Source organism: Pterocles gutturalis, unplaced genomic scaffold (assembly GCF_000699245.1).
Source record: "Pterocles gutturalis isolate BGI_N339 unplaced genomic scaffold, ASM69924v1 scaffold20772, whole genome shotgun sequence".
Lineage (NCBI taxonomy): Eukaryota > Metazoa > Chordata > Aves > Pterocliformes > Pteroclidae > Pterocles > Pterocles gutturalis.
Window position 1 is genome coordinate 1 of NW_010108503.1, and position 24,899 is coordinate 24,899.

General features: G+C 37.2%; 1 protein-coding gene across 1 annotated transcript in view; it reads right to left on the reverse strand.

Annotated features, from left to right (window-relative positions):
• Positions 1-927: 927 nt before the first annotated feature.
• LOC104461186 (EGF-like repeat and discoidin I-like domain-containing protein 3) overlaps positions 928-24,899 on the reverse strand; it is a gene marked incomplete at both ends in the record, with an annotated part of 43,060 nt that continues 19,088 nt past the window's right edge. The window contains one exon of the mRNA XM_010072670.1: positions 928-1,083. Coding sequence (XP_010070972.1) covers positions 928-1,083 — 156 coding nt within the window. The remainder of the gene's footprint in view (positions 1,084-24,899) is intronic.

A 24,899-nucleotide genomic window follows, 5' to 3' on the forward strand; every position in this document is an offset into this window, starting at 1 on the left:
GGACACGGTGTTGAAGGCCTTGCTGAAGTCCAAATTTGGACAGATTATTGGGCAAATTATTGGACATATCAACCATCTGGTATTTTTATTAATGTATCTTTTGTTTCAATCAGGCATAATCCCACTAAGATATTTAATAAATAATTCACATTTTGTCAGCTTATTTAATATTTCCCTTAAGTAATGCATGTGCTGTAATCTCTTTCTTAATGAATGGTATTATGAGTCCAGGTATTTGCAGTATAAAGGTGTTATACAGTTTAAAGGAAAGGTATAATGAATAATTTACTATATAAGAAGAGAAAAGTTAAATGCTTCCAGTTAAATCAATCAGCAAACCTATACTTTCTCTATGCCCCTCATTAAACATTTGCAAAGGAAGTTGTGAATCTTTTATGTTTTGTATTAATTTAATAGTGTACTAAAAAATAATCTTTCCATTAGGTATTTGAAACCCTAGTGATTAATTTCCAGGGAAAAAAAAAATCAATTCAAAATGGCTAGGTAATGAGGTAGTCTAAAGACGTGCTTTACAGACAATACAGAAAATAGTGCATACTTATGAAAATATGCACTGAAACACTGTTTTTGAAAATACAAACAAACCACTACTTATATACCTTCTCCTCTAGAGTTAAAGGAATAAATGATTGCAATAAATGGAGAACTGTAAAGTTTTATGTCCCATATTTAATAGCCGTAAATCAGGTGCATTGTGCTGATAGGTATGATATTACTGCACTGTGAATGTCATTGTGTTATATGACTGTTTTTTATTCACCTTGACTTTTATCTGTGGGATCCTATGCATATGGAACCCCATAAAGCAGGCAGCATGCAATAATCCACAGGCTTCCAGCATTGGAGTTACTAGAGATGTAGTCCTCTGTAAATGCAACTGATATATCAATTTTCTCTTTGCTTTACCTTATCCTTCTTTTGTTTTTCATCTTGGTATATGATCCAGTGCTCCCCATCATTACTGTAAGCAAGCTTGTAGGACCCCACAAACTGGACGTGACCAAAATCTTTAGCTCCTTGGGTAATTATGCCGGTGATTTTTGTAGGGGCAAGCAGGTCAACCTAAACAAAACAAAACAGAAATAAAGCAAACCACTGGAGAACATAATTAGAACAGTTTCTGTTTGCAATCTGACTTCACACCACACCAAACCAAAGTGGTGCACCATGTCACACGTTGTTCGCAGACAGTTCTTGGATGCAGGGCAGGAAAACCCAGGACTGTTAAGAAACCCCTTAGAGCATGGTGGGAGTGCAGTCAAGACGAGGCTTTGCACTGCCTTGCGGTGCCCACCGCATGACGACACCATAGACGGTAACTTTCCTTCTCCAACCTCCAAGTCAATTTATTGTTGTATTCTGTTTGTTACTTGTTGTTTACACCACCTAATGGCTCAAAAGGGTTAATCTCACACCATTTCCCATGGTGCTAGGTGACACACATGGTCCCAACAAAAGGGCAGTCTCCACTGCAAACAATTTGTAGCCAAAAAGTGTTCCCACGTGCCCCTAATAATCAGAATACAATACGCCAGAGGTTGATTCCCCAAGTGCCTTTCCCTTTCCTTTGGAGTAACAGAGTCTGTACTATACTAAGGCTTTTAAAACATTTGCTATCACACTTCTTTTCCTGCTTAACTTTTATCTCTTTAAGCCTTTATTTCTTTTTCTGACACTAAAGTTCTGACTTTTTCATTCCTTTATTTTTTTGGAGTTCTTTATTTTATAATCTGAGCATAAGACTTTAAAAAATGCAGCACAGGAATCTTACAGCCTAATAAAAATCTGGGCTTTCAAGTGGCTTTCACACAGGTCAGCACATCTGTGAGCAGTCTTTTGAACCAGAACCCAACACTGAATATAATAGATTCAGGCCAGATGCCTTGGATTAAAATGATCAAGGAACAGTATGCAATAACAGAAGTAAATTGACCTAATAACATATTTTTAGAGGAGAAATGGAGGAGTTTAAATCCCTAGGAAAAGTGACATTTTCTTGAAATGTGAGGGTAAAACTGAGGGTTCCAGCAATGCAGCAAACCAGTAAAAAAAAAAAAAAAGAAAAAAGTTAGATTTATTTCAAACAATAAATGGCTGTGAAGCAGTTGGCATTTTTAACATTGTCCGTTAAATCAGGCAAGAGAGACTAATAGTAAAAATATTACTATTAAAATGAGAGCAGTGCTGAACTCCATGAGAAGATGAGCTATATATTTTTACAGCAAAAAAAATTAGAAAAAGAAAGTGAAGAAATAAAGGATCTTTGACTGATAAAATGCTGAAGATCCAGTCTTGCGATTTTGGGAAGCTGAGGCTACTTGAGCAGACAAGATTTTGACTGGAATGTGGGGCAAGACAGAAGAACATATGTGATGCAAAGCATAAAATATTAATCATGAGAAGAGAAGGAAAAATAAACAAGCATAAGAAATCAGCTAGCCTAAGCTGATGCCTTTGAAAGATGGACACTACAGTTTGGACCCTATAAAGAGGAAAACACAGAAAAGTGTAAGAGTATATTTATAAGAAAGAAAGAGGAAAAATGAGTGTAGAGAAATCAGGTAAGGAAGACTGGAGACTCTTGTCCCAATATTTGAAGACAGGTAGCAAATAATGAGTAGCAAATCCTTTTAAGAAAAGGAATAACTTAAAAGCTCTGATACTGAGACACTATGGCCATGAGTGGGAAATGGCATTGTCTGCAGATGAACCAAGAGTTTTGGTTCTATCAGAATGAACTGATTCATTGCCATCCCATTGCAGAGATCTTGCTCAGAGGTGCACCCCAGAATCCGAGGAAATTATCCTTGGGAGGCGAAATTCTTTTTGTTATCTCTTTGGTCAATAAAGAGAGAGAGAGGAACTCAATCAACGATCACTCAGAGCAGACATCAGCTTTGGATGCTCTTCTGGACTGCTTGAAGGAACCTTTTTCTTCTGTAAGGAGTGCAGGGGGGCTTGCTTCCACAGCCTAAGTGGGCCTCTGGGAATTGAGCACTTGCTAATTAGTATAAGTCTCTAATGAAATAATAAACATCAGGTCTCCAGACCTTGCTTCCAAATATTCTGGAGTCTAAATGTTGAGTCAGTTTTTCAAAAAAGCTGATTTCATAAGGTATCATTAATTGGTCCACACCTTCAGGCAGCATTTGAACTAAACAGTTCAGAGTCAACTTTAGATTCTCCTTATAAACAATTTTGACATTAAAATTTTCTAAGTGCAACTAACCTCTTTTTAGCAGAGAATGCTTCTTACACTAAATGTCTCTTCTGTTAGCTTGAAAAAATGCCTCCATAAAATGCTGTTTATTTTTAAAATGTTGCAAGTAATTTAATAGGATTTCACAAATATTTAACATGGCCATGATGCTCAGAGTATTTCTCACTGAAATTCAGAACAGGGAGAAAAAATTCTCATTAAGATTCAGGGGATTTCAAAGGTAAAATCACAATAAATCTTTATTATCACACAGATCCAGTGTTAATAAAAATGTCCTAGTAACAATTGCTTTGTGCTTATAGGACATATCCAGTGGCCTTGTACTCTTGTTCAGAAAAATGATGTGGGAAGCTGAAACGTAATTTGGCATATGTTCAGTCTTTTTTGAAAGACTTATATAGCACTATGTAGAATAGGTGTGCGTGTGTTTGTGTGTGTATTATATTTAAAAAAAACCCCAAAAAATAAAGACATTAACGAATAGGCAGACTGTGTTCCAGGTCTTGACAATACAGACAATATATATTGCTGGGGATGGAGGAAAAGACTAAAAGGATGTAGTACCAGCATCTCCTTCTCATACTTTAGTATCTTATTTACTTATTTATTCATAAACTGATGAGAAGCCTTCAGGCAATAAAGATTGCTATTAACCTAGCATTAAAAAAATACAGCTTTTACTTGGCTGTGTTATTACCTTTTGCAAAGGGTTAACACCCTTGCTTTTCATTCTTCTTATTGAAAGTGCTTTAGAGTAGAAAGGTGAGAAGAATTTACCCCAAATTCTAGGCAAAACATCTGCATTAAAATAGCTTAAACACAAGTCATAACTTCCCATCAGGATGCAGAACACATTTATTCAGTTAGTGCAGATTGCAAGCAACAGGCAATCAAACAAATTACCAGGGAGAGAAGCTGAATTAACACACAGCCACTATGTACTCTTCAAAGCTGAATGTGCTTAACAGGATCAGAATGTGACTTTTTCAATACAGCAGAATTTAGAACAGGGTAGAGGCAATTAGTCTGCGCCTGATAGGATCATTATCTGGTTACAAGAAGAACCACGGTTTACAGTTTAATGTACACTTCTACAGGCAGCTGATCAAAAAGCAGTTTAACATCTTGTGTCTGAAAGAACCCTCTTGGGCTATAGCTACTCCCTTTGTACCTATCTGTTTCCCACCTCGCTTCAGATGATAAGACGATTCATTGTGATTTAGAGGAGAATTAATTTAAGAAAAGCACAGCGATAAATCCACATGAATAGGAAACATTTTAAATGAACCACTGCATGCATTTGCAGCATGAACTGTGTGTCAATGTGCAGCTAAACGTGGAGTGACTAGTACTTGCACTGTGAGTAGGTCTTCTTGATCAGGAGAAAACAGTCACGTGCATGCTCTGAGTGGTCCAAAGCTAATAAACCTCAATTCTCAGGTTCTGACTATACAGATGTGACCAGTCTTCATATAGCCAACTTTACACCTGAACTCCTTGAGAACTGCAACTTATAGATGCAGAGACCTTCCACCTGGCAAAATTCACTTCTCCCTGGAGCAGGAACATAGCGATGAGACCTTTGGGAACAGCTGCCCATATACCAGTTTGGAGCTGTAAGCAACACAACTGCATTTGCATGTGACGTGCTTGAGCACAGATATACCATCTCTGGACTCAAGATGGTCCTCATGGTGATGCATTGCCTACCACAACTTACTGACTTGAGTCTCTGTTATATCAGGAAGCTCGGTACAAGTGAAGTAGATGTGCCATGAAATATCAACCATAACTTTCTGAACATCCCCTCCCTGCTCCCAACACACCTTTCCCTTCTTCTGTATACTTGGTGGAAAGAAATTCAGTTCCAGGCATTTGCTGGGACTATTAAGGAGGCAGGACAGCACATGAATCATAAGCCAGGTGTGGACAAGACTCAGGAAAGGAAGTGGGTAGCTTTCCTGAGATCACATGTGGAAGCTAGTGACCAAACAGCTCAAGTAGTCTCTCCAGGAACAGAAATATATGCTGCGACTCCAGCTTACAAGAAGACAAGCCTGAAGAAGGTACAAATTGCTGAAGTCTCCAGCACCTCAGACATTAACAGGAAAGATGGATCTAGGTGGCCCTGCATGGCAACCGGATCTGGATGGCCTTGCTTGATGGTGGGAGTTGGACCAGATGACCCTCAGAGGTCTCTTCAAACCTCAACTGTTCTGTGAGTTTCTAACACCTAGCAAAAACCACCCACACTGCCCAACGCACTGGACATTGGGAAACCAGTAAGCAAAGATAGGCTGCATTTACACTCACAAGCAGCACAGTGCAATGGGCACAGATCTGTACAGCAAAGCAGCTGATATAAAGAAGAGGATGGTCTACACAGTGTGTGCTGCAGGGTTTTTACTTCCAGCTAGTCTGGATCAATTTTTGAAGCGTGTTTTTTGGCTTAATTTCATCTGAAAGGAATCTATTTCATGCTCTGCAAGGACACTCCATCATGTGAACCAAAGCATAAAAAGTGGAGACAGTCTTTAAAAATAATACACTCCTTATCTACGTGGTAACCTTAAATAAGAAAGAACCTCAGAATCCAGAGAGCACCTCTGTATATATGTATATACACACACACACACACACACACAGACTTCCCAAAGATGATGGAGAGTGGTCTAGCAATGACTTCCGCCATCTCCCTCAGCACCCGCGGGTGCATCCCATCAGGACCCATGGATTTATGGGTGTCTAGATTACTTAACCGCTCCTTAACCCAGTTTTCATCTACCAAAGCAAACTCTTCCTTTGTCCTACCTTCCTCTGGGGCTTCAGGGGTACGGGGCTTCTCAGGACAGCCTCTGTGAAGAGAATTATATAAACACGGCTTGTCTTGTTTGGAGAAAAGGAGGCTGAGGGGCAAACCCATTGCTCTCCATGGCTTCCTGAGGTGTGGAGAGGAAGATGCTGATCTCTTCTCTCTGGGATCCAGCGATAGGTGACATGGAAACGGTTCAAAGCTGCACCAGGGGAGGTTTGAACTGGACATTAGGAAGCATTTCATTACTGAGATGGTGGTCAAACACTGGAACAGGCTTCCTAGAGAGGTGGTTGATGCCCCAAGCCTGTCAGTGTTTAAGAGGCATTTGGACAATGCCCTTAATAACATGCTTAACTTGGCCAGCCCTGAATTGGTAGACAGTGGGACTAGGTGATTGTTGTAGGGCCTTTCCAACAGGAATCTATTCTATTCTATTCTATTCTATTCTATTCTATTCTATTCATCTCCCAGTACAGCTAACCCTGTGTCCACCTTTTTTGCCATTTTTCTGCCAGGTTTTCTTTTATTTTCCTTTTTTTTTTTTTTTTTTTTTTGTGGACTATTTTTATCACTTGTTGTGAGAGAATGCTGATTAATTTCTGGTTAGTTCTACTCTATTGGACAAATAAAAGAGTCACTTGCACTAAAAACACCAGAGATCAAAAAAGAAAGAAACCTGTATTGAACACATGTGAGAATAAGACAGAAGCATTGCCAAGGTGAGGGCAGCATCTGCCCTTGAAAGACTGAAAAACAGAAGGCCTGCATGTCCTCCAGCTGCCACTTCACCACGGTGCAGATCTGCCTATCACATATGCTGATCTTGCAAGGAGGGCTCAGATATTTTGGGGAGTGTAGGGTAATGTTAGAGACTCAAGGTAATGTTAGAGACTTGTGGTTGGGCACCTGAATGCCACCAAGACAGTCTAATGCACTTAAGCTGTCCTGAGCAGGTTATTTACTCTTCATGAAAGACATCATGATTCCCAAGATTTTTCCAAGGGAGACTGGCACTCAGATAGTTGTTATCTGCCCCCAAGCCTAAGGAAAGGAGGGACAGGCTTGTAGAGTTTACAGCACAAAGGCAGAACTGCAGCTCTCCTTACATTATTGCATCACATGTATGGGGCTTAGCATTCTCCTCCATGGCCAAACACTGGAGATACAAGGAAAATTGGTGATGGTACAGTACACTTGCTGCAGATGTGCAACATCACTATGTTCCTAATAACATTTCAGCAGCATTTCTTGTTTGTAAGCTATGAAGCTTAGCATTTCAGGCTGTTTTCCAAAGGCTCATATAAAAAAAAAAAAAACCCAAAAAAACCCCCAAAACAACAAACACCCAAAATAAAATCCATCATACCTAATTGCATATAAAAACCTTAAAGCAAAAAAAACCCAAACAAGCAACTCTACACTCTTGGTAGAGAACTCTAATTTCCATTGCAGCTTCATAAGTAGCAGAGTGTTTTTAGTATAGTCACTTAAATATACACTATTAGGGTGAATATTTATTAATACTGAAAAAATTACAGTAAGAAAAGAAGTTATGAGACAGAAGGGAATGCTATAAAAGCAGCCACAATAATTTGATAATAAGAAGCATTTCAAAGTGTTTAATTCCGTATTCCACTATAAAGGATTTTAATTCTTTCTAAATAAAATAAAATAAAATAAATCATATTTACATTTAATTGGGTCTGTATTCACTAGCATATGTTTAAAATTAAACGTATTCTCATTAACCCAGGTAGAGATGGGTTTTTTTCAGATGAAATAAGATTAGAGTGCCATTATTTTTCTTCTTTAAAAATGTGGGGTTTTTTTGCTTGCTTCTGTTTCAATTTATGTGTAGACCTTCAAAATTATTTTAACATTGTGCCACCCTGTTTTTAATGCCTGTTGTCCTCTAAGCTAAGATAATAAATATGACCCTTATTTTCTTATTTACTCTTATTTGCCTTTTCTTAAAGTGTGCATTTCCTCTGAATTGCTTTATGACTGCAGCAACTGCACAGAAGAAACAAGTTAGAAAGAGTACCATGTATCATCACCTGTCCCCAGTACAATTTAAAAGTGAGAAACTGGGGTTTGAGGCCAGTTGCTTGAAATCTCCATGGACTGTTAAAAATATATCTCAGGGCATTATTCTGAAATTTTTGAAGTGAAGCTCACACTCCATTTCCATGAGCAACTTCTTAAGGAGCAGCTGCTTCTGAAGTAGTGCAGACTGTGTGAATCCTTCATTAATTTATTTATTAATTGAGGTACTTAGTAATCACAGCTATACAGGTATAATGCAAAAAAAGAGAAAAAAACCACTTGAATTGCTACAGAATTTTGTCAGTGTTTCAATTAAAAATTCAGGTATCTCAGATTTATATGATCAACTGCACAGCCATTTTAAGAGCAGCATCTCTTTTTTACTGGGAAACTTTTAATAACCACACTTTTCTAAACCATGACTAATCTCATTTTATTGCTATCTCAAACCTAAAATGTAAAAAAAAAAAAAAAAAAAAAAGCAGCAAATTTTAGCCTTAGGATCTGGATTTTCAAAAGCACCAAAGGGAGTTGCTACCCATTTCCTACGGGGACTCAAGGCAGTTGACGTTCTGTGGTTGTGTGGGCACACTGGTAAATCCTGCCTGCAGCGCACACAAGATAATAATGTTTTCATACTAATCCTGGAAACTGGAATGACTTCTGTGGGTGCCAGTGACTCCCACAATTTATCAGGGAGTATTCACGGGAAACAGCAGTGCCCGTTATGTCCAGCTCTGAATGTAGTCTGAAGTAAAATAAAATCTAGTATTTCAAAATGGTAACATCATTAATATAAAATCTACAACGTTTTCTCCTAACAACTAAGCATTTTTACTGTAAATGTGTTTTGAGGATTTTTGTTGAGATGACATCCTTGATTGCAGTGGTCACCAACAGTCAAGAAACTATTAATGAAACAGTAATAGTCCCTCTATCTGCTATGGAACATTCAAAGCTTATCAGTCCTTGATGATGGTAAGAGATTTAAAAATAGTCCATTAAATTACCAGTGATTAAGCAGGATTAGACATCTGGTGGAGTTACAAGAAGCTTTTGAGCTGCATTAGTTCTCTCCAAGAGTTGATAAAATTTGTAATGCCATTCTGTGTTAGATCAATCAGCTGGAGTTCTTGTGGGAAAGCCAAGGACAAAATAATACTTTAACATTAAAAAAAAAAAAGAGAGGAAAAAAAAGAACACGATCATGAGTAGCTGACAATACAACACTGATGGCGTATTATGCTACCTTTCTGTCAAGGTCTTCAGCTGAACCCTACTGTGAGCAGTGACTGTGCAGTACAGCCTGCTGATCCTGGCACCTAGTTATGGCTGGAAATAGATATGGAAATGGGCAAAAAAAATCCATTTACATTCGGTTCTTTACATAACGGTACATGCTTTTAAAAGAAAAAATGCATAAAATTGGATGATAATAAGAAGCAGCTTTCAGGAGTGCAATTTCTGGAAGATATAATTTAAAGCAGCTATTGCTGTGCTAACAATAATGATGCCAATAACTTTTGATCAAAAGTTCTTGACTATGACTAAAGGTGTAAATAAAACACAGAAAATACCAAAGAAAAAAAAATTATGAAAAATGTCAACCATTTCCATTTCTGCTTGTCTTTCCTCTGATCTATGAACAAGGATCCTGAGATGCTAGACAGCCATGCTCCACTTTCTTTAGATTGCAAGAAGAGCAAGAAAGGAGTTCTGCTACCTCTCCTTAGTTTACTAAAATGTATCACAAGTTGATAAGCACATTTATCAGTAAGATTTCCTGCATGCCAGTGCTGTGAGCTCTGTCCTAGGGCGGATTCCTTTGTTTTCTGATTAAGGACCATTGCAGGGAATCCTGAGTGAGTGAAATAGCAGAAAAAATACTGGCAAACACAGATAGGAAAAAAACTTGGATAGTAAGCAGAGGAAACGTGGTCTATTCAACTGTAAATTTCAGACTGACAGTTGATAACCAGAAATGTAGAGACTGAGGAAGTTACTACTTTATACCGGCACTTTGAAACAATGTCAGCTTTTGAACTGCAGTCAGGAGAAATCTAGGTATCTCAGATTTCATTTGTCTTAGGTTTTCCATGCATTATGGGTTTTAAACTGAAATCAAAGGCAGGTGATGCAATGCCTGGGAAAGCAAAACCCCTGCCTACAAATGAATTGCTGCAACTTCTGCTTGGTTTTCAGTAGGAAAGATGATGTGACACCTTTTACTGGAGGACTGATATATATCTTTGTAAAAATGTTGGGGTCGTAAATGGACTCACCTATGCATGAGCAGCTCATTTTATTTTTAAAATTAAAAATAATGGTAGTAATACATAAGTTCATTATTCAGCTGGTGGGTTTTTCTCAGGTATGTAATAATGTTGCTAATATTTTCTGCACTACATAAAAATGTCCCAATAATCTATGAGTAGATCAACAGTAACTGAAGATAAGCTTGCATATGCAAAGTGACTAATAATTAATATAATTACTGGACTGTTGAAATACTAACAAAAACCTGCTTCTAAGTGGAGTTAAATCTGCCTAGAAGATAAGTGGGGTTTAGGCTGAAAGAGTTCCTCCTTGTATTTAAAAGCTCTGAGTGCATGATTATTATTTTCATAAGAAACACAGCCAAGACAGCATCATTCAGCCATTCTTTTTAAGAATGACTTTGCCTATCTGTCAGCCAGGATTATTATGCATAACCTATTTGACATGCTGCTGTAGCTGTAAACTAAAATTGTCAAAATTGTGCTACCAGACTTTAAAAAAAAACAGTAAGCATCTATGTTTTTTTTTTTTGTGGGTTTTTTTTTTTTTTAATGTTCTCCCCCTGAAATGATAGGACAGGCTTTTGTTTCCAGTGATACACTGCTAGTGACCAGCAGAAATAAAAAAACCCAAAACTGGTGCACTACAACATAAGAACTGGCTTTAGCTTTTTAAGTTAGAGAAGTGTTTTTCCAGGTTTACGGAAGAAATTAAGTTTCTTTTTCCTTTTAGACTAAATGGCTTGGCACTTCTAAGGCAATAATCTTGTAATGTACTGGCGTGAATACAATTAAAAGGTCTATTAATCTTCATTCTCCAGGACATAAGAAAGATTATCTGTTATTAGTCAAAAGGACACCCTGGAGCCCCTATTATAGAGCTTTGTAAATAGAATGCTGGTCAAAATAAGTCTAGGCTGCTGGCAGGACTTATCCAACCCTGGGACTTGGTTCTGCCTTTGATCTGACACAGACATATTTTCCTGTCTTTCAAAACACCCTGTAACGCTTATCGGCTCTCTGTACTGACTGTGGAGCGCGTGGAAAGCACAAGGCATGACTGATTTAAGGGATTAACGCTTTGCTGAAAGTGTTGACCAAGACTGGAGTTATACAGGAAAATATTTTCCTGTTCCCTCAAAGTTTAAAAAAAATAAAATAAAGAAATAATTTTGTACTGCCAGAAATTGAAAAAAGAAAAAAAAAACATCCTGAGAGATATGTGATGAAAAAGTGTGCATTTGAAGCAGTTGATCAGTATCTTGGCCATTAGGCCTTCCTTGCCCAGATTCAGTTTCTAATCTGGGTAAGGAAAAGAAAGGTCATGAGAATGGATTTCTATGTTACAGATAAAAGTAATAACTGAACAATTTTTATCATCTTTAGCATATATTGCATTCTAGAGCTTTTATGATGAAAGTTCCACAAAAACTGGGAAATATTGTAGGAATTTTCATCAAGAAACTTGGATTAAATGAGATTCCAAACAGTTCGAACCCAGATTTTAAACTGGAATCTACAGATGCAGTAGCTGTTAATTCAAACTACACTATATTAAATCAAATATTGAGTAAAGCTGACCTGGAACCAGAGCTTCAGTTTTTGGAAGTGATTCATAATTGATTTGTCTCTAAATTTGAAGGATACTTTTCATAAAATTAAAAGTTTCACCATTTTAATAGTGATATTAATTTCTATTGAAGAAGTCCAAATTTATCCATCAAGATGTTTAATTTTCATAAGGACAAGTATAAAAACAAAAACATGAACTCCAAAATATTTTAAAGTTAACCTAATAGCAAAAGATAAAATGCTGTATTTTTCACTAGGAATGTTTTCCATTTATTTTCTTAACATTGGAAAGAGCATTTCCATTGTTTAAAGATTTTTTTTTTTTAATTGACATCTATTCCATCCTTTGCACTATTAAATAATTAATCAAAGAGGTACTTTTATGCTTTGGTGCATAGGCAACAGTGTAAATCAATGCAAACAAATAACTTCCTAAGCTTATCTATACTCCTCTCAGCTTGAAAAAGAAAAGAACACAGAAAACTGGAAGTCTGAGGCCGTGGAGCTTGGGATTTGAAGTTACATCTATTTTGGAATTAAGTATCTCTCCTTATGCCTCTATAGACCATATTCCTTGCGAAAATGATGGACTGTAGGTGACTGGCCCTTACAGCTAAAATTAGTCCAGAATACTACTACTATTATTTTTCTTCAGATTTATAAAATTAACACACTCCCACTTTTGCACCCTAACGCACATGAGAATGTAAAAAGAACATAATGCAGAAGGTTGGCTTGTAAATTTATCTATCTCAGCCCCTCATCCAGTATTAAACCAGGGTTTACAAATTATTTTATAAGGCTAAGAAACCTAGGATCTAGCAGACTGAGGCTTGAAACAATTTAAAAACTGATGATTCCCCACAAAGAACACTGGACGAAACATCTCCAGGATTATAGAAAGGGATCTGCAGCTAGAGACCTTCTTTTGAGACCCCATAGGCCACCAATGGTCATGCAGTAACCAGAACTTACACCATTCAAAGGCCAAACTGGGTGAAATGGACCTTCTGGCAGGGGACACACAGATTTTCTGAGCCTGTTCAAGTCTTTTTTACCCTTCTCTGTCACTCACCTCCAACTGACTCTTCATTATGCTCTGCAGTACTTCCCCTGAAGAAAACAAACTAAGCACACGTGCATGTTCTTTACAACTTAAACACACCCTAGAGTAGGTTCCTACACATAAAGCCTCTCTAACCTCTCCTGAAATAAATAGAATGAACCTAATGATTGTTAATGTCCATATCTTTGAGATGACACTCAGGTCATGTTGTAGATACGTTAAAACTATTAAGTAATATTGCCACCATTTCCAGTATAAATAACTATACATATGTTCCAGACATAATGATTATTGCCTTCTATGCTTAACATGTTAAAGTTTTAGATGACAACAAATGTTATTTCATGTTCACACCGAGCAGGTTAGTAAAAACATTTGAGTCATTTTCCAATATACAAAGAGTGCCAAAATTCCATTGGAGTACTTTGGCTACAACTAATTGCAGCTAACATTTTGGAAAAAAAATAAAAATAGAAGCACTCATTTTTGAACCAAAGATAGTAAAAAAGGAATGTGTAGCTATGGCTGGGAAAGCAAACGCAGTGGTCTCAAAAACATTACTGTTTTTAACAATAAACAAGGCTGGATCCCAAATAAAGTAATACCTGAAGCAGAATATTTGTGAAATTTTACATTTGCACATATCCACACAACCTCTATTACTGTCTGTTACAGTTAACAAAGAGCTGCACACATAGCACAGAGGGTGAAGTTTGCTCTGCCATAAAACAGCAGAAAGATAGGAGATGATCAATTATTAATGAAGTCAAAATCTTAACTATAAAGTTTTGTGCACCAACACACAGAGAAGGCTGAATTCACAACATTAAGAATTCTCAAAAGAACATGTTTTCAGCTCTGGTCGATGTGTTTTCCTTGTAGATCCATCAGATATTTCTTGCTTTTTTTGGTTCTACCTTGTGTTTCCAGTGTTCCCCTCTCAAAGATTAATCTCTTAAATGGCTCCTGCAGCCTTTGCTCTGTCGGGTGGCTATAAGCTTAGTTTATTAAAACCCAGTGTTTACTGTCAAAGAACCTGCACCTTTGTGGAAGGCTTGTCAAAACCAGAATTTTTCAATCAACTTCAAACATGTGGGAGATGTTGTGACACATCCACGTTCATACTTCAGTAGTTACAAAATAATTTAAAATGTATAAATTAGAGAATTAAACTTGAACATCTACCAATTGCATCTACCAGGAAAAAGTTGGGTTAAAAACACGTCTCCATGTAAATTAACTTGTACTAGAAAGTAAAGCCGGCAGATAGAAATAAAAAGATCTTAATATTGTCGCTGCAGCAGACTGTATGCTATGTAGAGTTTTCTATCAAGAATTCAAGTTAAAAAACTACTGTTACGCAGTTTACAGATTTTCTCCACTGACTGTAAGTCAATGTTTCTCACTCATGCATTGCGGTTCCATGGAGTGGACTGTTTCCTAACTATATGTTCTGTAGGCAGCAGAAAATATGCCTCTACTACTTTAATGCAAACCAGAAGTAATTTGTGTACTGACTTGCAACAGATTATTGTGCTTATATCAGATCATTCAGTGAAATAACACAATTTTCAAATTTTCTATGGTACCCAATGCTAAAAAAGTTCATTTTCCCCACAGAAAAATATATTTTTAAAAACACAGGAAGTAACAGAAAGATTATATTTTTTAGAGTAACAGCATCTGAAGTATTTTTTTTCTCACTGACTGATTCCCAGCAAGTATTTACAAGACGTGTTGTCAAGGTGAGGTTTAAAAGACACTCCTAAGGTTACATCGACAGTGGATTTAACTGTCCTGCTTTTCCCAAATGTCGTGTTAAACTGACCAGATTTAAAGGCTTTGTGGAACTGTGCGAAAATATTCTGCTCGGAGTGAGCACTGTATTGCATTTCAGTTGGGATTAAACAGTGTCTTTATCTTAGCCCCAAAAAACCCAGAAAAAAAGGGTGTGATTAACCTCCTTTATGTGTACTAGTGCACTTATCCCCATAAACTTAAATGAAAACCTTGGCTACAGGGACTGCACACAGGTGTTAGAGATCCTGAGTTCACAAGCAATTACTTGCTCAGTGAACTTGACCTTCTTATATCACAGGCCAGACATCTCACTCCAAAACTACAGGTCATCCCCCAAGACTATATTTAGGTTAGGTATTTCAGCCCTTTTAAACTCCAAAGACACAGAGGAGGCAGATGAAGCTTTTCCTACACACACTTTTGATTTTAGAAGGACCTTGCTGAACAGAGGGCAAGGAAATTCACAGAAACACTGATTTAAAAGTCCTTTGTGATGCACCATGGTAAATGGTCCATACTCTGTCCTGAACAAGAGCAACAGGGAAGACTGGGAAAAAAAGAGAAAGTGTCTACTACAAAAATTATTGATTGTTTTAGTATAAAGTGGGTACTTTGTTGCTTGTAGTAGTGTGGGTGAAGCAAATAATTCCTAAACTAATAATGACAAGAAAAAAGCCAATGTATTAATTCCTAGTATTTCCAGAATTACAAATGTAATCAGGGTGTACATATCCTGATATTATCTGCTCCATTCAGTATTGTATTTCTGAGGTTGAGATGATGATCCTATGATGACAGCACATTTTGTACTTTGGTTTGAAAGAGATATTTGGTATAGATGTCTGCAATTATGCTGGTGCACAGGAGCATAAAGGTCAGAGGCTAAACAAGAGCAGAGTGTTTGGGCTTTTAAAGCTACATTCTCTGTATTTCTTTACTTCTGTTTTTGATTACACATTCAACTGCAAAAGAGAACCTGAAAGAAAAGCAGTTTTATTTTGCTTTCCAAATGCCTCTCGTTTGAAACCGGCAACAGCTATTTAGAAAGCAAACAAAAACCCCCCCACACAATCCCTTCCATTTTCTTGGGACTTCATATAGTTCGTAAAAGCCTCATTGACGGAGATGGTAGTGAAATTATCTGCAAGCAGAAGTCTGGCTGCATTTTGATTACTCAGGAGCCAATCAGAGTCTTTACCCTGGCAGGATTTAGAAAGAGCTTTTATTTGAAATGTTGGAAGATGGCACCAGCTCTTGACAGCAGGTGGAAGGAGCAGCCTGTGGAGACTCTTTTGCTGGCTGTAGCTCAGCAGAGCATGGCAAAACATCACAGGCATGTGTGGTAGCAAGGAATGTGATTCATTCCTGATGCTACACAAATGACTCATGCAAGGCATATTGAAAACTCTAAAAGAAATTCTGTACAAAGTTTTGAAAGATGACCTAGTTTTTTAATAAGGCAACTCTTTCAGTGTATCTACGTGCATTCGGCCAGTTCTCTTTTGTATGCTGAAAGTCCTTTGCAGCCAAAGAGTGTTCTTCCATTACAGAAATATTCATATATATATATATATACACACACACACGTATATAAAATTACATACACAGCTATATACATTCAAAATATACTGTATTTTTGCTTAAAGGTTTTCACATTTCCTGATCTGTGAAGTTACTATTTGGGTTACACAGCATACTTCTAGACATCCTCCTTAATTCAATTTTTCATCAACATTCTGAATTTTGACTTATTTGTCCCCTAAGACTAACCCTTACCATAGCACTGTGTATCCCCATGCCAGGGATATATGTATTTATTTATTTATGGTAAATTCAACTGTGATTAAGTGTAAGCACACATGGAAGAAGCAGAAAATTTAAAAAAGAAAACCATTGCTGAAAGAAAGTAGAAAAAGTGAATTTCTTGAAGCATAGAAAAAGTGAATTTCTTGAAGCAGAGAAAATCAAAGAACAGGAGATATAACATAGCTGATCTAATGAAAAAATGTCAATAAAATTCTTCAGTATTGTGTGGCTGTTGTAACTGTGGCAGTTGTAGCTAACAGCTTGAGAAGGTTTCATTTTCATTATGGTGCCCAACAATGGGGATATCGGATAATATGAAGTCCCTAAAATTTTTGATGAAAGCCACATGAAATATTTAAAACACATATTTACATTGCTTTTATTTAGTCTACGTTTAATGTTTCCTTCTGGAGGCTCTGGATGCCATAGCTATATATTATAAGGAAAAAAATGCAGCAGCATTTAGAAAGTTTAAAATAGCTGCTGGTGCTTGTTCTAAACAAAACATGAAATCACACAGGAATAAATACTTTGCACAGGCACAAGCCCTTTTCATGTTCCAATATTCGCCAATAGTGGGATAAATAATTGAGCCTTAGAGATTTATGGCGGAAAGCACCTTCTGGAGAGCATTTGTGATGACAGCTTCTACCCCTGAGCACCCACAGTGACAGCACATGTAGCGAGCAGGCAGCTGACGCTTTACCTGACAAGTTCAAACTATTCTATGAGTTTATGGTTCAGTATCACTAGAAACCAACAATCACCTGTCAGTGCAGCTCCATTTTCCCATTTTCTCAATTTGTTTCATTTTTGGCCTGTGGAAGTCCTTCAGAGAAAATCTAAGAGCAACAGGATTCAGTTAGTCCTGTGCTGGCCAAGTAGCTACAACCAGAAATGGCTCTGCATTCCCTGGAAGTAGGGGACATCATTGACAAAATTAAGAATGTGATTTTCCTGTTAATGAGAGCAAATATATAAGTTTGATACATAAAGAACATCTGTTTCCTCTGCGAACCTTGCCTCAGCTACATTCTCCCTGATGCATGCAAATGACACATTCTTTGTTATACACATCTGTGCTTCCTCAAAAATTTTGGAATACTGTAGAATATCCTTCTTTTATCATTGCTTTCTGTACCTGTTTACATGCACTCACTCTTATTATCCAATCCACTCTGACTTCTCTAAAAAATAAACAAAAATAATTTAGGCCAAAAGAAGACTAAAAAGACTTTGTAAAATTTTATGAGGCACTGAAAATGCATTTTACCTGCTGACTAGTGCATTGTTACACATAACTCATATTATGTGCATCTTAAACTTACTACTACAACAGTAAGAAATGTACTGCATGCAGATTGTATTTAATTTGTTCATAGTGCTCATAGTTTCTCAGGCTGCATTTCAGAGAAATTAGGTTTATTTCTATAGAGCAGCTGAAATGTAATGATTCTGGAGAAAATGGAACTAACCTTTTTGAGAGGAAAGCACTGAACTAAAATAAATTAGATGGAACTTGCCAGTACTTTTATGTATGACTTAATTTAGAGCTCTGCAATATATATTTTTATCTTCTAAACAGAAAATCAAATCAATAAGAAGGCATACAACATATGTTTTTCTCTCCCTAAATGCCGATAATTTTATCTCTACCAAATTCTACCCCAATTGTTCTAAGGGTGTCTCGCATGAATGCAGACAAGATTCATAGCTATGTACACAGTCCAACCCCACCTGACATATGTTGCCAGAACAACCTAAGGAATTATTCTTTCATCCATAGCCAGCTAAAACCAGCAGCACTTCAAAACTCTACGTGTATCAACTATACTTTTTATCTCTCATGTACAAGCTCCTGTGAGGAACAGTGAGACATGAACCTTCTTCTGCCTTTTGCAGGTGTAATTTTAAATTAGTGCAGTTTTCATGGGCTCCAAAAGGGAATACCTCGTGTCTCACTCTCCGTTCCCAAAAGCACACAGATTAGCCTTGCTTGTCTCTTGTTCCACTGCAGTCCGACACAAAGCTGGGAGCTGTTGTACCAGCTATAACACCAGGGGTGGGCACAAAATAAATGTTTAGCTCCCACAGATGCACAGTTAGGAGCATCAGACTATTTGTTCCGTAAGTTGTTTCCAAAATAGTTTTACCAATGAAAGGTAGCAATGTAAGAGCCTAGTCCTCTTTGTGCACACTGAAATCTGCTTAATCATGTTAAAAATTAAGCTCTGTGTTTGTTGTTTTTTTTTTTTTTTTTAAGATGCCACTGAGGAGTAAACCTAGAAGTTTACACTACTTAAAAAGTGGTATTTACTATTTTTCACTTATTGCTTGAAACGTGTTACTTATAACAAGCTCATTGACATAAACCTTCCTGCAGACACCTGATTATTACAGCACCTGCTTGCACTTAAGTACAGACTAGAAATATGTTAACATAACCAAGATTAAATATATATAACTGCGTTTGGTGTTTATGGTAACAAACTTAGGTACTGTAAAAGAAGAATCAGTTATGATGTAACACGCTGTAATTGGTTTACATTACATTAAACTGGTTCTCTCCGAATCAAACTTTTTTCCCCAAGTTACCTGTGCTGAAGTCTGAATGCTCAGACTTCTCTAGTTCCATTAATTCTGCTCCTATTTTGACATATAAGCGTTATAGGCACATCAATGTGGAATATTTAGTGTATGCAGCATGGCTGACTTTAAATCTTGACATCTGGCTGCTTTGTTATTGTATAAATGCAAAATTAGTGAAACCTTGCAGACTGTTTGGCTAGCTGCAGTGATACATACCAATTAGTGATAAATGACGCCACTGCCATGGATGCCTTGAGCACTGCTTCCAAGATACCATACCCTACACGTTGTACCTGCACAAAATAATGCAGCGGATCTTATTATTAAAATGAAATATCTGCCTCCTACCTTCAGCAAGTGGCTGTTCATGATCTCCATGATTCATCTTGGAAGGAGGGGAAGGACTTGCTAACTGCTTAGAAGAGGATGAGATATCCACAAGTAAATTGTAGCGGGATGTTGGCAACATGACTCGGGCTGATGCTGTTTCAAGGCAGACTAGTTATCTTAATATGAATTATTTGTCACAGGTAGGTAGGCTGTATTGGATTTCTCTGTCGTTAAGACTGGCTTAACTTTTAATATGAATCTGGCACCTGTGTTACTTTTCATTGGCAAAATCTTTAAAACATTCTGCCCTTTTTTTGTCTTGGAAGTGACATAGTTACATTATAAAATCAATATGTACCTCAGCATACCCTTATCTGCCTGCTAAATCCCACAATTTTTGGCACGGTAGGCAAAAGTGCAAAGATGTGGATTACAGCTATTGAGCAAAATCTCTCCATGAAATTGAAAAGAAATACAGATGCTGTTACTGACAACATTTTTTCCCCACCTCAGATGGGTGATTCTGATTTAATTCCTATTCTGGCAGCGTGACCAGTGCATGACTGCAATGTATCATCCCATCTAACATGATGCATCAGATCAATGAATTTGAACACCCTGTAAGGCTTTAGATGTATTCTGCAAAAACAACAGTCACCACTTCACCCCTTGTGATGCAGCTAATCAAGAGCAGCTCATCAGGCCTTGCAACGTGTTCCTAATTCCCAGAGGAATCCAGGAGCAGCCACAGCCACTCGGAGCTTCTGAAAGGAAATTCAGACCCTGTTAACTCAATTCTCTAGCCAGGAAAACAGGCAAGCCGCTTTTCTTGCAGAGAGGTTGTGAGCAGAATGAAGAAAGGCTTCAGTCTGCAAAGCTGGAGAAAAGTCGGTAATGCAACTTTTGCCGAGAGCTCTGAGCACCTCACCAGGTCATACTGCATTAATCTGAATTTCCAGCCAGAAGCCTCTTCAGCCTCAGGTGCTCTCAGAAAGGCAGAGCTGCCTAAAATACTCTGGAGAGCACTTGGAGCTTGTTTGTGGAGAGACCTGCGAGCACATATATTCAAACAAAAAACAAAAGAAAGCTGCTAGGCAATATTCAGTATTTCCTACTGCCTCTTCTGCTCCCTACAAGGTTCCCCCATAACTCCTACAGCAGCTTATGGAGTGTCAAGCATTCAGCATTTCCCATAAAGTCTTAGCCTAAATCACACATTTTTATTACTGCGAGCTTCAGCTAGTACAGAGTGTTTTCACCCGGATTAGAGTGAAACACAGCATAGTGAAAAATCTTTCAGCTTCTCCATGAGCAAGATATTCCTACGAGTTCTTAAAAAAAGAAATTGAAGCTCTTCTTGCATGAAGTTACTATTATATGTTATGGTGCTCATGCTTCTAAATTCACTCAGCTATGCTTCCTGTGGTATTTGTATTCCAACACTAAATTCTGCATGTCATGCTTCTTTGTAAAATGTGTACTGACAAAGACATCTCACGAGTACTGTTAAAGCAGGTGCATTTAATAATGGTGGTTTTGATACTAAGAAAGTCATGGAGGCTTGGGTAATCAGATTTTAAATCTGTTTTTTCCCCTGCTAACATTTATAGTGGACATAGCTAATTATGGTCTATGCCTTGATTGCTTACTCATCAATGTCCTACAAACATGTTTGGATGTTGCAGTAAATTAAGCTTTTTGTACATCACTCCCCATCTGCATCTTGCCTATTCTCCAATCATTTATTTAACCAGGCTGAAAATTACTGTTGTTTATAGAAATCAAAGCTATTGTCAGTACCTTTAAAATTCCACTGACCATCAGTAACACTTAAAAATTATTCTGTGGAAAACCATGTTTTGTCCATTTACACAATAGCTCTTCTATTCCTTTGTGAAGCGTAAACTTCTCTGTGCAATTTTATTTATTAACAAAAACAATATTGTGAAGATCGCTTGACACTATCACACATAATGGTAATTTAAGAGTTTAGAAATACTGATAATGAAACAATTAGGTAATAACATAACATGTGTTGTTCTCCTGGCTACTTGCTTAATTGTTTATATAGGTAACTTGTTCTGTGGTAAAGGTATTTCAGCTATATAATGTGAAATACAGCACAGTGCTTGAGATTAAATATATAAAAATCGAAAGAGTAAGATATAACCATAGAGGATTTATAAGATATAAGGAAGCCCCTTGGCAGACCTCAGGTACTTATCACCCTGTTCTAATGCAGTCCTCCTTGCCCACCTGACAGTGCCTTAGGGGACCTCTTTGGTCCACTGTCATGGATGAAACCAGCAGATCTGCTGAAAACAATTTCCAAGTACTATGTATTATCTGTCCACACAATCAGGTTGTCCTGATTGCTAGCCCCCGAGATTTTCTCCATTTCCTGAAGGCTAACTGGAAAAGGCATGTGTTAATTTCAGAGGATAGCATGCTCCACAATACCATTCTTAGCACTGAAATTATTGTGAAGGAATATATATCAGGTTATTACCCTAGTAATATTGAAATAAAATCAGTCGGATAATGATACTAAAATTACTTCAAATAAAAATACTGAATGACAAGCTGGAGAAGACTTAATCTCCACTAATTTTTTTTTTTTTTTTGAAAGGTAAACTCCTGTGTCAACTCAGCAGAGTGGACGGAGAGTCAATGGAGAGAACAGCCTCCTCCAGAGAATCATTCATTCTGCATCTCCCAGATAGGCATCTCAGGAAAGCAGTAATTGCTCTTTGCCTCCCTTTAAGAGAGACTAGAGAGATGGAGCGCCAGTGACCTGCTTAGACTTAGTCAAATGGGTTTAGGAAAAATACAGACACACCAGTGCACATTAAGGAATCATACTGAAACAATCTTTTTACAGGATTATAAAACAGGAGATGTCCTATTGTAAACTGGAGGAACAGTTGCAAGGTATGATTCTGCAGAAATAAACCTGAAAATTCTATAATATTAGAGTAGGATCCATAAATTAGTCTTTTGACATGATTCCTGAGTCAATCACATTATGTAAGCTCAGTGGAAAAAAATATTTTGATTGTTAGATGTGTCCCATGTATGGCCTGAAGCAGTGAGCACTTACTTCCAGCTAAATGAAAGAGGAACTTTTGAAAGCAATTCTCCTAACAATAGAATTACACAGAAAGCTGAAAATTAGAAAAAAAAAAAAAAGAAAAAAAAAGAAAAGAAGACCATGTTAATGAAATATCATTATGCTGTCCCAGCCTTCTTGTTCAGTTTATTTTTCCCTTTTCTTGAGTGTGGTACCTCTGCTTGTATGGTAAATGTCTCTGTAGAAGAAAGAGATAGGAGAGGACAAGCTGTACTCGTGCAAACCAAGGGCCCAGCAATTGGCTTCCAAAAGTGTCCAAACCAGATTTTAAAGGCAAAACATATGCATATATGTTGGCCTAATACACCTGCAGTCTCCACTAATTTTCAGATAAGGAAATTTCTTGAGCCTCTTATGTTTTGTCTGTTTAGTAATTCTCAATGGGTTTCTTCCTGTAAGAGATAGGTGAGTTCATGTCCAGGTTTGCCTTGAATTCAAATCAACTTTTCACAGCCACAAAATTATTTGTCAGAGTTTCTTTGGTCCATCATGCATTGTGTAAAACCATCTCTTAAAACTTGACTTCTACTGTTATGTCCTCTATTTCTTGTCACACATACTTCCCTCATCCATGCACAATAGGATAGCTTATAATGAAGCTTATAGGCACTACAGAGAACAAATGTGGGGTGCAGAAAGCATGAAATTCCTAAATCCTCAGTTCAGAGACTCTATACGTGGCTAGTGTTACAGACTACCATTACTATAGTAAGCTCAGTGCTAGGTCTTAATGTGTATATATAACCTGCTAATCTCATATGACCCCACTTAATTCTTATATTATGAAAGTACTGCACATTGCATTCCCAACCTGCTTTCTCTGACTTTTTTTTTTTTTTTTTTTTTTTATGTTACAGAGGACTTAGAAGATTCAGCTCAAAGTTAAAAAAACCTGCAACCCAAAACCAAATTGGTAAAAGTCTAAGTGCTTTAGGTAACTCAGCTATCTGAGAAATCATTTACACTATGGTATGGACAATGAATCCTGTACTGAACAGGACTGATTGCTCTAGTAAGAGCTCTAGTAAGGCAGAGGTGTATGTCTAGCGGTTGCAGTGCATGACACTGCTTACTGCCAGTAACTATCCTATGTGCTGTGGCAAAAACATATAGAAATAAATACCAGCATTTACTCTGACTTTGCTACATTCTGAATCAGACTTATACTTACTTTTGAAACATTACAACATCTATTCTTAAATCTAACTCCAAGGGTGAAGACTAGCACGCTGCCATCGATGTCTGAAAATACACTAGTTGGCTTTTTCTACTTCTGCTTCAAGTAGACACTCTTTATCTTGGATATTAATGTTTTTTTAAAATAAAACAAACCATTTTATGTTACTGTAATACATTAGTTAATGGCAGTTCCTGAGCTATAGAAATCCTCAAATAGCTTGTACAGTCTTCTGTGGGCAATGCAGCCCTAAAGTTGGTGTGACAAACTAATTAATATCACAAAATAACACCTGCCTGCCTTTGTTTTTATCCTTGCTACATGACGATTAAAATCAAGTGCAGTTCAGTGAAAAGATCTGTATTTTACAAACAATGACTTTCAGAATCATGGCATTGAGCTTCTTTTTACGCATTTCCCTTTAAACTGTGAGATAACGGGGTGATACAATGAAAAGTGACAGATGATCAAATTGTCTAGAAAGCTCCTCATACAGGGTCTTTATTCCAGTTTTAAAGACCACATTGCCTAAATGGCTGAAGAACAATGCTCAAATATGAGATTTACTGTTCTCTGTAAAACTGAGGAACAGATTAAATTTGAATAATTAATTTTAATGTTTTCATTTATTTTCTTGTGCATTAAAGTTTAACTTGCTTATATCTTTTAATGCAAGAAATAAAATCTAATTCCCAGAATTCAGTTTTTGTTTTAGTCAAAATGAAATTGAAAGCCTCATGCAATGTGGGAGGACTGCAACGTAAATTGATAGCCACAATTTCCACCTTCTGAGTGAGCTTCCACAACAGATGACAGACTTTTTTAAAGTCATAGAGTTAGATGTTACTCAAAATGACAACATTTATTTCTAATTGCTCCAGTTTTTCTCTGAACGCTATAATTCCATTTGGAGCTTGACTTTTGAGAGGGTCAGAAAATACAACACTGTGGTCCTTTGCTACCCATCCTCTCTTGCCCTGATAGTGGTTGCCATTTTTGTTTCATTAGAACTAAAACCAGATAACATTTTATGACATTTTACTGTAAGCGT